This window comes from Melozone crissalis, unplaced genomic scaffold (assembly GCF_028551555.1).
Source record: "Melozone crissalis strain CALT ecotype California unplaced genomic scaffold, PUWL_Pcris_2 ptg000009l_1, whole genome shotgun sequence".
In the NCBI taxonomy this organism is placed as follows: Eukaryota; Metazoa; Chordata; class Aves; order Passeriformes; family Passerellidae; genus Melozone; species Melozone crissalis.
In genome coordinates, this window is record NW_026535787.1 from 16,548,314 (window position 1) to 16,562,806 (window position 14,493).

At 57.7% G+C, this 14,493-nt stretch overlaps 1 protein-coding gene and 1 long non-coding RNA gene across 6 annotated transcripts in view; one reads left to right on the top strand and one right to left on the bottom strand.

The window, feature by feature from the left end:
- Nucleotides 1-14,493, top strand: part of NUMA1 (nuclear mitotic apparatus protein 1) — a 111,441-nt gene that overhangs the window by 11,312 nt on the left and 85,636 nt on the right. For 4 of the 5 annotated variants that reach the window (XM_054270189.1, XM_054270190.1, XM_054270187.1 and 1 more), the window contains exons 14-25: nucleotides 766-2,655; nucleotides 4,343-4,411; nucleotides 4,514-4,624; nucleotides 4,705-4,923; nucleotides 5,024-5,148; nucleotides 5,244-5,487; nucleotides 6,174-6,417; nucleotides 6,514-6,650; nucleotides 6,761-6,961; nucleotides 7,334-7,444; nucleotides 7,532-7,693; nucleotides 7,894-8,420. In XM_054270189.1, coding sequence (XP_054126164.1) covers nucleotides 766-2,655; nucleotides 4,343-4,411; nucleotides 4,514-4,624; nucleotides 4,705-4,923; nucleotides 5,024-5,148; nucleotides 5,244-5,487; nucleotides 6,174-6,417; nucleotides 6,514-6,650; nucleotides 6,761-6,961; nucleotides 7,334-7,444; nucleotides 7,532-7,693; nucleotides 7,894-7,929 — 3,549 coding nt within the window. In that variant the 3' untranslated portion in view covers nucleotides 7,930-8,420. Of the gene's footprint in view, nucleotides 1-765; nucleotides 2,656-4,342; nucleotides 4,412-4,513; nucleotides 4,625-4,704; nucleotides 4,924-5,023; nucleotides 5,149-5,243; nucleotides 5,488-6,173; nucleotides 6,418-6,513; nucleotides 6,651-6,760; nucleotides 6,962-7,333; nucleotides 7,445-7,531; nucleotides 7,694-7,893; nucleotides 8,421-14,493 lie in introns of those variants that run through there. The other variant, XM_054270191.1, reaches the window with a different exon arrangement.
- LOC128933275 (uncharacterized) lies at nucleotides 10,077-13,174 on the bottom strand. The gene is made up of 4 exons (XR_008482772.1): nucleotides 13,018-13,174; nucleotides 11,981-12,766; nucleotides 10,251-10,459; nucleotides 10,077-10,158 (listed from the first exon to the last, which is right to left on the bottom strand). It is a non-coding gene; the product is annotated as an uncharacterized LOC128933275 (long non-coding RNA).

Here is a 14,493-nt window from a genome sequence, read left to right on the forward strand (position 1 = left end):
AGTGGCACAAGACTGAGGGAAAAGCAAGAGGTGCCCTTGGGGTGTGATGAGAGGGAAGGCAGGCACTGGGCAGCTCCCAGTGGGATGCAGCACGTGGGGCTCTGGTGAGCATGTTGGCTACAACTTGAGTAACACCTAGGGAGTGCATGTTTTGTCCCTGTAGTCTGACCTTGGCTGGGCACCAGGCACCCACCAAGCTCTGCTTGTGGGTGCACTCCCTTATCTCAGCCTACTAGTTATTTTCCATCTTATTTTTCTCTCCCCTAGCAGGATAGGGGAGAGAAAAATAAGATGGAAAATAACTAGTAGGCTGAGATAAGGCAATTTACTAAAGCAAAAAGAGTGAAAGCTTGTGTGTGTTTAAGCAAAGAGAAAAGCAAATCTCTAGTTCCCATCAGCGAGTGATGTTTAGACACTTCCTGAGAAGCAGGGTTTCAGCTTGTGTAGTGTCTGCTCCAGAAGGCAAACACTAAAATAATGAGTGCCCTCCATTCCTCCCACATCCCTTATCTTTTATATCTGAGCTGACATCATATGGTGTGGAATATCCCTTTGGTTAATTTGTGTCACTTGGCCTCATTGTGCCCAGTCCCAGACCCTTGCTGGGGGTGGGGGTTAAGAGTTCATTTTCCCTTGGAAGCTTTCACAGTGCTGTGCTTTGCATGGGTAGCTGGAAGGTGTTGATATGACAGCAGTGTTTTGGGTACTGCTGAGCAGCACTATCTGAGTCAGACCCAACAGTCTCCCTGCTCTTCTGTTTGCCAGCTGGAGGAGCTGAAGCAGGAGGTGTCCAGCCTCACGGCCAAAGGACTGCAGCTGGAGGAGGCGAAGCAGCAGCTGGAGGAGGCGAAGCAGCAGCTGGAGAAGGAGAAGCAGCAGCTGGACAGCCTTGTCACCAGCCTCCAGAGCTCCCTCTCTGAGAGCCAGCGGGCCCAGGAGAGGCTGAAGCGGGACCTGCAGGCACGGGCTGCCGAGGAGCAGGCTGAGCGGCTGGCTGCCCTGAGCGCCCAGCATGAGCAGGCCCTGCGGGAAAGGGACTCTGCCCTGCAGCAGCTCCAGCAGGCCAACACATCCCTCAGCAGCCAGCTGCAGGCCAGGGATGAGGAGAAGGCTATACTGAGCCGCAAGGTGGGCGAACTGGAAGCCCAGATCCTGGAGCTGGGTGCCCAACGGCAGCAGGGAGTGGCAGCAGAGGCACTGAAAGCCCAGCTGCAGGAGCTGGAGGGCAGGCTGAAGGAGAGCCAGCAGAGGCTGGCTGAGAGGGACAGGCTGGCCCGGGAGAACAGCCGCCTGCAGGAGCAGCTGCTCTTCCTGGAGGAATCGCTGCGGAACACTGAGGGAATATTGGAGGACGAGAAGAGACGGGCAGCTGAGTGCCTGGAAGGCAACCTGGCCAGGATCGCTGAGCTGGAGGCAGAGAGACAGCAGCTGGTTCAGGGCCGGGAGCCAGCCCTGCCGGAGCAGGGTGAGGAGCTGGCCACACGCCAGGTGTCACAGGAGAGCCGGGAGCAGCCCGTGGGAGCCTCTCCTGCTGCCCGAGGGGAGGATGAAGAGTGCAGGCGGCTGAAGGAGGAAATGCAGGCGCTGAGCCGGGAGCACAGCCGGACCTGTCAGCAGCTGCAGGCTGAGCAGGAGAAGGTGGCTGTGCTGGAGGCCCAGGCAGAGCGGCTGGCTGGCCTCCAGGCTGACTTGTCCAGCGCTCAGTCATGGGCAAAGGAGAAGGAGAAAGAGGAGCAGAAGCTGAGGGCCGAGATGTCATCCCTTCAGGAGAAGATGGCTGTGGCAGAGCAAGCAGCAGCCCAGCGTGTGGCCAAGCTGGAGGCAGATGCCCAGAGAGCTGCTGAGGCACTGGAGGGAGTCTCCCAGCAGCTGTCCCAGGAGAAGCTCAAGTCCAAGGAGTTGGAAGGCACCATGGATCAGCTGCGGATTGCAGAGAAGGAGCTGGTGTCCCTCCGCTCTGCCGTGCAAGAGAAGGAGAGCTGGAAAGAACAAGTGTCCCAGTGTGTCCAGGAGATGGAGAGGAAGAACACCCTGATCAGCAGCCTGGAGCAGGAGGTCTCCATCCTCCATCACCAGGTGAAAGAGAAGGAAGGGGAGAGCAAGGAGCTGAAACGCCTGATCCTGGCTGAGTCGGAGAAGAGCAAGAAGCTGGAGGAGAGGCTGCGGGTGCTGCAGACAGAGATGGCCACCGCAGCCTCCCGTGCAGCCGAGAGGTGCTCACTGATGAAGGTGGAGGTGCAGCGGTGCCAGGACGAGATGGAGAAGCAGCGGATGACCATTGAGGCACTGAAGAGGGACCGCCACAGCCAGAGCGAGCGGGAGGATGAGCTGAGGCAGGAGGCAAAGGTCTGCCAGGACAAGTGCCTGCAGAAGGAGCAGCTCCTGGCCGCTCTGCAGCAGGAGCTCGACAGTGCTCGGGCCAGACATGCCTCCCTAGAAAGCCAGCAGCGCCAGGACCTGGAGCAGAGAGCAAAAGCCGTGTCCACGCTGCAAGGCGAGCTAGCGCAGACCAAGCTGGAGGCGGCCAAGGTGCCATCGCTGCGGGAGCAGCTGGCAGAAAAGGAGCGGGCCCTGCAGGAGTATGAGAGCAGCAAGGGGGCAGCCTTGGAAGAGAGGAAGAAGCTCCTGGAAGAGAGGCAGAGACTGACAAGTCAGGTAGGAATTTCACTCCCAGCAGGAGGGATGTGGATGGGGGTGCCCTCCTGGAAAAGGGATGTGTTCACCCTTCTGCACAGCCCTGAATCCATGTCCTGCTCAGCACAGGGACTAGGGGTGTGGGACACATTTCTAGGTGTGAAAGGGACTGTCACATTCAGGTGCTGGAGTGTTTCCAGAGAAGAGCAGCAATGCTGAGGAATGCTCTGGAGCAGCAGTGTGATGAGCAACAGCTAAGGGAGTTGGGAGGGGGGCTAAACCTGGAGAAAAGGAGGCTGGGGGGGACTGTCTCTGCCCTGAAAGGGTGAAACAGCTCCCTGACAAGAGGATGCAGCCAGATGGGGATCTCCCAGGTAACTTGTTCTGCCAGTTAACAAGTGGCATGACAATAGGAAATAGTTTCAAGTTGTGTCTGGGGAGGCTTTAGGTTGGCTATTAAGAAAAAATTCCTTCCCTGAAAGGGTTGTCCAGTCCTGGCACAGTCTGCCCACGGCAGTGGTAGAGTCCCTATCCCTTAAGGGATTTAACAGACATGTGGACATGGATTAGTGGTGGTCTTGGCAGTGCACTCAGTCTCAGAGGGCTTTTCCAACCTAAATGATTCCATGATTGTATGAAAAACCACCTATGTCTCAGCGGTGTACTCACCTCTACTTTTTGTGCTTGTGGGTGGAGCAGTTGGAGATAATCCAGAAGGACCAAACTAAGCAGGTAACACACACCAAGAGCTGGCTGCTCAGTGACAGTGCACAGCCCTCCTTGTTTGTCACTTCCTGCTGGAGCCACCCTCTCCTCTGTACTGTACTGTGAACTGTGGACTGTACAGTACTGTGAACTGTTCACAGCATGGACCCAGCCATGGGGCACTTGGCTCCAAGTCTCTGGGCACCTTCACCTCCAGGGGGCAGTAACTGGGCTCCCATCCTGCCACCTGCTCCCTCACATTAGTGCCTGCAACTTGGCCTGGCTTCTCACATGCCCCATGGCAGGACATGCAGTAAGTGGCTGCCAGGAGCATGCAGGGCTCCTCAGCATAGGACTGTCTCAGTGCTGGGATGGCTTCTCCCCCCACCTTTAACCAAGCCCAGCTCTTGGCACAACGGATAGGAACAGCTGTGCTCAGCCAGCGTGGCCCAGATGTGGCTAGAACAGCATTGATCTCAGGTGTGGTAGGAGTTAGCACTTGGGAAACAATGCTGGAAAAGCCACATTTCCCTGTCCAGTCCCGGCCAGAGCTGCCCAGGACTCTGCAGAGACCTTGTGGCTATGAGCAGGGGGCTGAGGGCTCCTCAAGCATCCCCTGGAGCAGAGAGAGCATGGCCAGGCCAGAACTTGCAGCAGCCAGCTACCTGTGTCAAAGTGCTGGACGACCTGTGGGACTCCAGGTTGCAAGTGCTTGGGCACTGGGAACTTAACATGGGCTTTGCTTCCAGCCCGTGACTGCTCCTTATGCTTGGGTAGTTGCAGCCAGCCTTGCTGTAAGGATTAACATGGGGTGGGTGACTGTCACCTTGCCATGTCCTGGGATCTTCCTTGGCAGTGGGTGGTGCTCAGGAGTCACCGTGTGGCAGGAAATTTCCTCATTGTGCCCTAGAGCTGGCTAGAGAGGAAGGGCTGTGCTCCTTCACAGGAAGATTGTAGTTTTGTGCCTGGAGCTGGTCTCAGCAAGCCATGTTCTTTCTTCCAGGTGGACGAGCTGAATAAAAAGCTGACTCAGCATGAGAAGGCCACCTGGACCCAGCAGCAGAGAGTTAAGGTAAAGAGGGACCAAAAGCCTGGGGGCTGAGCCCTGGAGCTGTTGGTGCTGCCAGGGGGCTCACCTAGGTTGTCTCTAAGCCAGTCTCTTCCCTGTCCACAGGCACTGGAAGGGGAGCTGCAGACAGCAGTCAGAAGCCATCAGGAGAAGATGGCAGAGCTGCAGGTGCAGCTCACCCAGAAGGAGCAGGCAGCTGAGCACTACAAAGGGCAGGTATGCTGGGGGCTAGTATGGCCTTGCTGTCCCTGACACTGCTGGGAAGCTTGACAGGATTCCTCTGCTTTATATCCTAGATGGAGAAGGCAAAAAGAGATTATGATGCCAAGAAGCAGCAGAACCAGGAGCTATCAGAGAAGCTGAAGGCCATGGAGAACCTGCAGAAAGAGAACACAGAGCTTCAGAGCAAATCAGAGAGGCTGGCCAAGGAGCTACAGCAGAGCATCCTGCAGGCCAAGGAGTCTGAGATGAGCTGCAAGAATCTTACCAGCCAGATCTGCAGCCTGGAAGCTCAGGTGGGTATGGCATAGTTGAGCTTCACCCTCCTTGTCCTCGCTTCCATCACCACCTCGCTTGGAGGACAGATCCATCCATTCCTCCCTGTTTCCCATTCAGGTGCAGGAACTCAGCAAGTTCCAGGGGAAGACTGCCACAGTAAAGGGACATGAGGCTTCCTTTGAGAGTGTGGCTGACCAGAGCACTGATAGCCTCGATGAGGCACAGCAGCTCAGCTCCTCCAGGTACCAGATCAATCTGTTTCCAGCACCCCAAAAATCCACCATTCCCGATGGCCTGGTCAGCCTGCTGGTGCTACCCTCATCCCCTGTCTCTGCAGGAAGGCTACCAGCTCTCAGCTGGAAGTCTCAATGGTGCCGTCAGACAGTGAAGAGTCATTGCTGTCTCAGCGGCTGCCCCAGACCAAGTCATCCCTGGAGAGTCTCTACTTTACTCCCATCCTCTCTGAGACGCGCTCACAGCTCCAGAGCAGCGCCAACTTCCCGGCAGACTTCTCGCTGGACTCCGGCTGCAAGACCCGCTCTGCCCGGCGCCGCACCACCATCAACATCACCATGACAGATGTGAGCAGGGGGCCCCTGCTGGGGAATGCAGGGATCAGGAGCAGCACTGCAGAGGGACGCAGCAGGCTGGGAACTGAAAAGCTGAACATGACCTGTTAATGTGCACTGGCAGCCTAAAGTCCAGCCATGTCCTCAGCTGATCCCCACCCCCAGCACAGTGGGTAGCAGTGCAATGTGGGGATTTTGCCCCTCTGATCCACTCTGCATGTGAAACCCCACCTGCAGAGCTGCTTCCAGCTCTGGGGCCCCAAGATCAGAATGACATGGAGCTGCTGGAGCAAGGACAGAGGAAGTCACAGAAGCTCTCCAAGGGCTGAAGTCCCTCTACTTTGGAGATAGGTTGAGAAAGTAGGGGGTGTTCAGCCTGGAGAAGGCTCCAGGAAGACCTTAGAGCCACTGCCAGTGTCTAGAGAGGCTCCAAGAGACCTGGAGAGGGACTTTGGACATAGGCTTGGAGTGACAGGACAAGGGAGTGTGGCTTCCCATTGACAGAAGGCAGGGTTTGATGGGATATTGGGAAGAAATTCTTCCCTGTGAGGCTGCCTAGAGAAGCTGTGCCTGCCCATGCAGCTTAGAGCAATATGGTCTAGTGGAAGGTGTCCCAGCCAAGGGAAGGAGGAGGTGGAAGGAGATGAGCTTTAAGGTCTGTTCAACCTAAACCCTATCTATGGATTTTTCTCTCCCAGAAACAGGGAGAGCCTGAGGAACTGGCGCAGTCCACAAAAACATCTTCCCCTGCTAAGGGCCGTCTGCGCTCAGGTGCCTCCACCCGCTCCCTCACCAGCTTCCCCTCCCAGGAAACCCTTGCAAAGCTGGAAGCCTCCTCCCCAGAGAAGAGCCCTGGCCATTCAGTACTGCTGGGCCTCCCTGGGTACCGACCGGTCACGCGTAGCTCCCTGCGCTTGCAGCGGACCAGCAGCTCCAGCCTCGGTGTGTATGGGCGGGGAAGGCACGGGGACTGCTGGCTGTGGGGTTCTGCCCTGTCTTACCTGGAAGCCCCCTGACCCTTCCTTGCTTTGGATTTAGGCCAGAGCACCATGCAGCTGGGCATGTGCCAGGATGAGCCGGAGCAGCTGGATGACTGGAACCGCATTGCAGAGCTGCAGCGGCGGAACCAGGCCCGCCCTCCCCACCTGAAAACCAGCTACCCCCTAGAGAGCATGGTAAGGGCCGGGAGGGGGAGGTCAGGCAGCCCTTTGTCCAGAACTGGGGTTTGGGAGGGAGTCTGGGAAAGGACAGTGCCCTCAGCAACATCCCCACATCCTCTCCCCAGCCCTCCACCTCCTTGGGAACCATCACGGATGAGGACGTGAAGATGGGAGACCCGGAAGAGACGCTGCAGCGTGGCAGAAGGCAGTCCTCCCAGCCCATGGCCGCCAGCAGCCAGTGCAGCAGCCAGGCCGGCAGCATCACCACCCGGCAGCGGAGGAAGCGCCTCTCGGAGGAGACCCACCAGGGCCCTGACACCCCCCCGGTGAGCTCAGCCCAGTCCCCCAGCACAGCACCCTACTGGGAACAAGGAGCTCATCACAGCTCCCACTGGGAACAAGATGGGTTCCAGGGTTTGAGGGAGCTGCTGTGGCCCCCATTCACCACATTTTCCCACTCATCCTGGATTCCAGTGCCCAGTATTCCCAGCATTCAGTGGTGTGTCTGGTACTCGTGATGCTCCCAGTGCTGGCAAGGAGGCCATTCCAGAGGCGAAGGGCTGAGCCTTCTGCCTTCCCTGGGCACAGCAACCCTCAATCACATCCCCTCCCTGTGTCCCCTCAGTTCCCTCATTGCTGCCAGCCCCACAGCAGGCTGACCCCCGGATGGCAGTACTAGCTGGTCCCCTGTTTTCCAGTCCAAGAAGCCAACCAGCTGCTTCCCACGGCCCCAGAGCTCCCAGGACCGCGGTGCACAGAGTGGCTCCCAGGCCAGTCAAGACAGCGAGCAGCGAGCCCCAGCCACACCAGTAAGTTTCAGAGGGAAAAAGAAGGATCAGGAGGGACCCCTGTATCCTGCCCCATGCTGAGCTAATGGTCCTGCCCCTCTTTTGCAGGCTCGGAGGCGCCAGTCGATGGCGTTCAGCATCCTCAACACCCCCAGGGAGCTGGGGAGGCGCCTGCTGCGCCGGGCCATCGCCCAGAGGGGCACTCCCACATCCTCCAGCGGCACCCGCCGCTCGTCCCGCATCGCCACCGCCAAGTCCCCAAAGGGCAAGGTAGGCACTGCCTGACCCCCTGGGCACGCTGCTGAGCTCAGGCTCAGTGCCCCCAGCTCCTGCCTTGGCTTCATACGGGCCATGGGGACAAGGGGCACAGTCCTGCTGGCCCTGGGGTGCTATGGCAGCAGCAGGTCCCAGCATGGGGCTCGGTCACATTCATGGTCCCTAACCTCCCATCTTCGCTCTGTCCTTTCCAGGCCAGTCGCCAGTCGCGCACGGACAAGCGATCCTGAAGTTTCCCCAGTCCCTGCGTGCTGGCTCTGCCCTGGCCTCCCACCTGCACCCTCTCTTCCTGCCCCTCCAGGGCCCAGGAGCACTGAGGATGAACAGGTGGGGCCACCCACACGACTGCCATGCATATCCCAGTGAAAACTGTGAGGTGCCCTGGGCACGGCAAGGCCCCCTTGCCCTTCCTGTAGCCATTGTCATCCTAAACCCTTCCGGGACCCAAGGCAGGGGGATGCACAGAGGTTGAGGGCTGGAAACACACAGGGGTGCAGGGGCTGGCACCAGGCTGCAGCTGGAGGGGCTGAGCTCTCCCCAGAGATATTCTGCAGCCTCAGGTACAGGGACAGAGGTGAAACTTAGCATCCCTCGGGCCACCACCTTTGCTCCCTGTGTGTGGGACCCTCCCAACCTGCCCGGTCCTCCTGCTCCTCCCAGGGAAGCTGAGGCAGCATTTTTAAATGTTTCTACTTGTAAATAAAGTGTATTTTTCACCTGCTCTGGGGGTCCTGGCTTCCTCCTCCTACAGTCCACATGCACTGGAACCCTTATCAGGGCTTGAGGGGAGGAAAAGCGTGAGCTTCTCCTTGCCCTATCACTGAACTACACAGGTAGTCCCAAGGCAGGATGCTCACCCACGGACCCTGCAGCACCACCAAGCAGTCATTGTGCAGATTTCTCTTTCTTATTTTTCTCTTTGAACTTACTCTTCGGCATAGCAACCCCTGCAATTACAGTGCTTCAACCCCCACCAAACCTGGCCATGGGGCTGGAAGCACCTTCTCCATCCTCACACCAGCCTTGCCACAGATGTTCAAGGGGCTGCAGTGTCTCTGCCCCTTGGGGTACTGCAGGTTCAGCCCTCAGGGGTGGTGACACAGGGTTTGTCCCCAGCTCTGTCCTACTGCAGGCACTGGGCTGAGGACAGGGCCCCTGGTGTCTCCCTGCAGTTGCGGGCATGCTGCTCCATCTCTGCCACGCCAAAGGGCAGCTGGCAAATGGGGCAGGGCACCCAGGCATCAGGGGACAAGCAAGGCCAGGCCACAGTAGGTTCTTCTCCACACTGGGAGGCGTGTGGGGAGCAGATTCAGCAGGAAGTGGCCTGTGGAAAAGGGAAGGTGCTATGGTTGTCACAGGCCCCCTAGTGTTGGGATGATGTGGGGTTTGGGCTGACACCCTCCCTGATGGTTCTCATGGCAGCCTGGGAATACACTGTGATGCCCCTCCAGTGCCAAGGCACCAGCAGGAGTGATGTGTCCCAGCTACAGAACTGCCACCACTATGCCCATTTACTGGCCACAGAGGACACCCCTGCCAAGCAGCCACCTGAGCAGATGGGGCAGACACCGTCTCCCCATCACTGCTGGCCTGTCCTCTATCATTTCTCCTGACTTGTCTCTCTTGGGAACCACAGGCTTGGGCTGTTCCTTTCCCCCTGGGTGTCCTTGAGGTGGCAGCTGGAGCCCTGCACAGGGGTAACATGCTGGAGGTACCCTATGCCACATCCTGCCAGCCCAAAAGAGTGAAGGGCAGTGCCCAGAACTGTCTGGGAAAGGCTGAGAGCAATAAACAGCCAGGTGAGGGCAGGAGAAGGCAGTGACCCATAGGATTACCTGCCAACAGGACTGTGAGCACAGTGCCTGTCCAACTGCCTGCAGGTACTCAAGGGAGCTGCAGGCACATCTCCAGTGCAGAGCCTGGGGAAAAGCAGGAATGACAGAGGCAGAGGGCAGTTTGGGTTGGAGGAGATTTTAAAGCTCATCTTCTCCTAAGCCCTCCCCATACCATAGGTAGGGACACCTTCCACTAGACCAGGTTGCTCCAAGCCCCATCCAACCCAGCCTTGGAACACTTCCAGGGATGGGACAGCCACAGCTGCTCTGGACAACCTGTGCTGGTGTCTTACCACCCTCACAGGGAAGAATTTCTTTGTAATATCCCATATAACCCTGTCTTCTGTCAATTTGAAGCCACTACCCCTTGTCTTGTCCTCCCAGGCCATTGTCCCTCTCCAGTTCTTTTGGAGCCCCTTTAGGCAGTGGAAGGGGCTCCAAGTTCTCAGAACCTTCTCATCTCCAGGCTAAACAGTCCTGGATGTCCCAGCCTCTCTCCACAGTAGAGGGGCTATAGCCCTCAAGAGGATCTCCACAGCTTCCTCTGGACTCATACCCGTTGCTCCACACTCTTCTGATGTTGGGGGTCCCAGAGCTGGAGCAGCTCTGCAGGTGGGCTCTCACCTGAGCAGAGCAGAGGGGCAGAATTCCCCCTTGCCCTGCTGCCCACAGTGGCTGGGAGCCAGCCCAGGACACAGCTGTGCAGATTCACTCACCTGGCACTGCAGGACCTCCCACATCCTTGGCCAGCAGCTCCAGGTGATGCCCCACGGTGCTCGTGCCAGCTCTGGGCCTCAGGGCCTGGTTCTGGTTCTGTGCTCTCAACAGCTCCATCCAGGCAGAGTGGCTGAGGTGGGCTGGGCTCCAGGCAGCCCCATCCAGCTTCCACAGGCGGCTCCTCACTTGGTTCTCCTCCCTGGATCTCCTGGGGATAGGGAGGGGCAGCCTTGCAGGAGGGTGTCACTATCGGACAGGAAAGAACACAAGCGCACACCGCTGTTCTCAACGTGGAGAAAAAAGGGAAGTTTATTTTCTGACTCCAACATTTATAGTTTTCCAAGAGTGACAGTGGATTGGAGGGTGACAGCGCCACCTCTCCAATGACACTGGACAGACAACAGTCTATCAACTCTCTCCTCCTCCATAAAGGAATGCAAAACAATGAGTTATTTACAGAAAGTGTATGAGAAAGTTTGCTACAAGAATGTCAACATCAGAAGGCTTAGAAAATCTTAAAAAACCAGTGTCACAGGAGGACAAGGCTGGTGGGAGCTGGGGCTCTGGGCTCCAAGGAAGCACCTCAAGGGGCTCCAGGCCACACTGTGCAGGGACAGGATGGGGTGGACAATGTCAGGCCATATAAAAGCATGATTCAGAAAAGAAAGACCTGTGAAAGGCAGGGCTGGAGCACCAGGGTCTGTCAGAGCTCAGCATCCTCCTGTGGTACAAGGAGAGGCCCCAGGCAATCGAGAGAGGTTCCTTGTGCCCACCACTCTGGGCACAGCCCCTAGCTCAGCACACCAAGCACCTCCTGGGCTTTCCATGGGGCACAAATGATGTCTGTGGAGAATCAGCCCCTTCATATTGCCTCCCCACAGAGAGGGACACATGGAAGTGTGAGAGACACCTACTGTGTCCAGGGGTGGCGGTGGGGGGTCAGGCTCCTGCCCCTGTGGTTTGTGCAGGCGGATGAAGCAGAGCTCAAAACAGCTTCATGGACTGAAGGGCTGGCTGCAGGTGAGCTGCAGTTCTGGAGACATGCACAGGACTGAACACACTGAGTTCCTGCAACAAGAGCCGAAGTTTATTGGTGGGCACCCCCTTTTATAGGGGCTTCAGAATTCCTGCACTTGAACATTTGATTGGCTGGGGTCTCAACCCCACCCAGCTCACTGGCCAGCTGGTGCCTGCATTCAGGATTGAATGGGACTGGCTGGGCTCCCCTGCTGGAGTTCAAACCCTACTTATCACTGTCTTACCCAGGGACTTGTTTACCTCTACTCTTTAATGTACCAGGCTGGTCAAGTTGGGGTCTGTTATGGCCAATTTTAACTGTGCAGCTCCAGACCAGCTGCAGCTGTCACAGCACATGGTCCCATGTCTGCCCCACCGTCAGCTCTGAGCTCTGCTGTGGGGAAGGGCACTGGCCACTGGCCCAACAGCACTCCTGCCTCTGCTTGTTGCTCTGCTGCTGTGCCACCCAGAACATCTGGGGGATTATGGGCACAAGAGAGGGCAGGGAAGCAGAGCTGGCACAGTTTTCCTGAGCCCATAAACAACCCTAACTCCTGGTCTACCTGTCCTCTTCCCTACCTGTCCTTCTACCCTCCTATCAGCCTCATCCTACTGCCAGCCCCATTCTATCACCATCCTCCCAAATCACCTCCATCCCACGACCAGGCCCACAGCTCTTCCCCATGCCTTTTTCCTTTGGGTCAATTCTTACCTTCCTAAAACATCTGAACCCTGCAGCGATTCTGGTCCAGCTTTGAGTCAGCTGGTGTCATCAGTGGGCACCAAGGTGTGACAGGGCTGGTCACAGGGCCACGAGGAGCATCCCACCTCAGCCTGCAGAAAGGCACAGCTGTAGTTCCCTGGGGAGCAGCGAGAAGGACAGGGGCAAGGGGCTCAGAGCTGCTGACCCCACTGTGGGGCATGGCCCTGGCTCCTGCACGGGAGTGGGGAACAGGGAGGTGTCAACATCAACACAGCCAATGGGACTGGCTCTCTCCAGTCACAGCCCCACTCTCAGCTGCCTGCTGTGACCCTTGGGGCAGCCAAGCCAGGGCTGTACGCTGTCCTCACTCAGCAGGTTCTCTGCCTTGGGGTACTTGGGGTCCTGCACACACACCAGGGACACAGCATCAGGTACCAACCAACCCCTCCCTAAACACCCTCCCCTCCAGCTCTAGCTTGTTCTGGACATGGGGAGAAGCATGGAATTCTCTGGTAACCTACAGGAACAACATTCCATTTTGAGAGAGCAAGAATGATGTGAATCCTTGCCCTTCTGCTTAACAAGGTGAGGTAGTACTGCACCCTGTCATGGCCTGACCCACCTCTTCCAAGACCCCAACAGCTCAGAGGGATCAGCCCCACACCCAGCCCCCCAGAGGGAGCCCCCAGGCACCTGGGAGAAGGACAGCACACAGCTGATTTTAACCGGAGCCATTCCGGAGCCTTTGGAGACAGCACTGGCAGAGCGCAACTTCCCTTCGGATGCCTCCGGTGCCTGGTGGGGAGAGAGGAGAGTCTGACGAGTTTGGACATCTCCTGGCTTTGGTACCATCCAGCAGCTCCCCAGTCCCATCCCACCGCCTCGGTGCCCCCCAGAGCTGCCCCAGCACCCCTCAGGTTCCCGTCCCAGCAGTAACCCCCAGATCTGAGTCACAATCCCCCAGCTCAGCCCACAACGCCCCATTCTGCCACCCGGGTACCACCCACACGCCCCAGCCCTGTTCCCCAGTGCCCTCAAGTGCTCACCCGCAGCTCCAGGGCCCGTGTTCCCAGACGCACGAACACCGCCTCAGCGCCATTCCGCTATCGCTGTAGCTCCCCAGTCGTTCTCCGCTTTCCCAGCCCTGTTAAAGCCCTGGCTGTGCCCCACAGCCTCTCCACGCCGTTACCCAACCCAGTTGGGGGGCCCACAGCTCCCGCCCAGCCCCATCGGCGCCGATCTCGGCCGCCCAAATGACGCGAGCCCCGATCCCCGCCGCTCCCGCCTCCCTTCAGCGCCGCTCCCGAGCGCGCTCCGGTTCGGGCCGCGGACGGGCCCGCCGCGGGGCCTGACGGGACACGCAGCCCGCGGGGTCCGGGAGAACGGGGTGGGGATGTGCCCTGAGGGGCTCGGAGGGTCCGTGGAATGGGACAGCGGCGACTTTGGGTCACTTTGATCTTGCAGAGCTTTGGGGCAATGGGTGTGGGGAGTGTTAGGGCGGGGGAGATCCTGGTGTGGGAGGACAGGGCAGGGTGGCACTGGCAGCTTCGGGGGGCCCATGGGGCAGGGACAGTGCGGGCTCTGGGGGCAGGAGGGCGGCCATGGGGGCACAGCTGTTTTTCCCATGCAGGCTTTTAATGTTTCTGGGGATGAAAAATTACAAAACTGGAAAAAAATCTGTCTGGAAAGGTGGAATTGTAAGCAGGGTGGGTGCGCTGTCACAGGTTCGTGCCACTTTCCGGCACTGCTGCCCGGGCTTTGCAGTGGCTTTCACCTTCCCCTGTGCTTCGTGCTTGGGAGGTTTTTTCCTAGTTGTAGAGAACCAGGAGAACTTGGTTCCATCCTGTCTGCACTGTGGGAGCAGCTGCACAGGGGTCATAAATTTGCTTAGCTTGTGCAGTCAGGTAAATTTTTGGTGCCTTTCCTCAAGAATTGGTGGTGTGGCTTAAAAATTGTCAGATGCTGGTGGTTGTTTTGGAGAAGATTGCTGGCAGGGCCCAGTTGTGGAGATGCCCTAGTGCATGGCTGAGCTGTGGGAGCTTGTACCTCTGCCCTGTGCCTTGTGTTGCTGCTGGAGAGCGGTGCAGTGGGGTGATGGGAGGATTGAATCCCAGATCAGTCACTCTTGAGTTGCTGCTGGTTATATTTTAAGATACTCCTTGGTGACTTTGTATGTAAAAATGTGGAAGATCCAAATCACTGATCCTCAGAAGTGAAATTCCCACTTTTCATTCCATTAGGGCCTGGCAGTGAGGGCATCACAAGGAGGGAGCGAATGAGGAGGTGCATATAGGACTGCTTATCCCTGTGATTCCACACATGGTTGGGGCAAAACCTATCTGCTTGTGCTGTCCTGAGGTCTTGGCAGCTCTTTGGGCAGAGCAGTTTGCTGACGAGCCACTCATGGTGGGGACCAGAATAAAGCCAAGTGTCCCATGGCCCTGGCTCTGCCAAGACCACCACTAAACCATGTCTCTAGGGGAGGCATTTTTCCATATTTGCCCCTGGAGGCCTCCAATGAA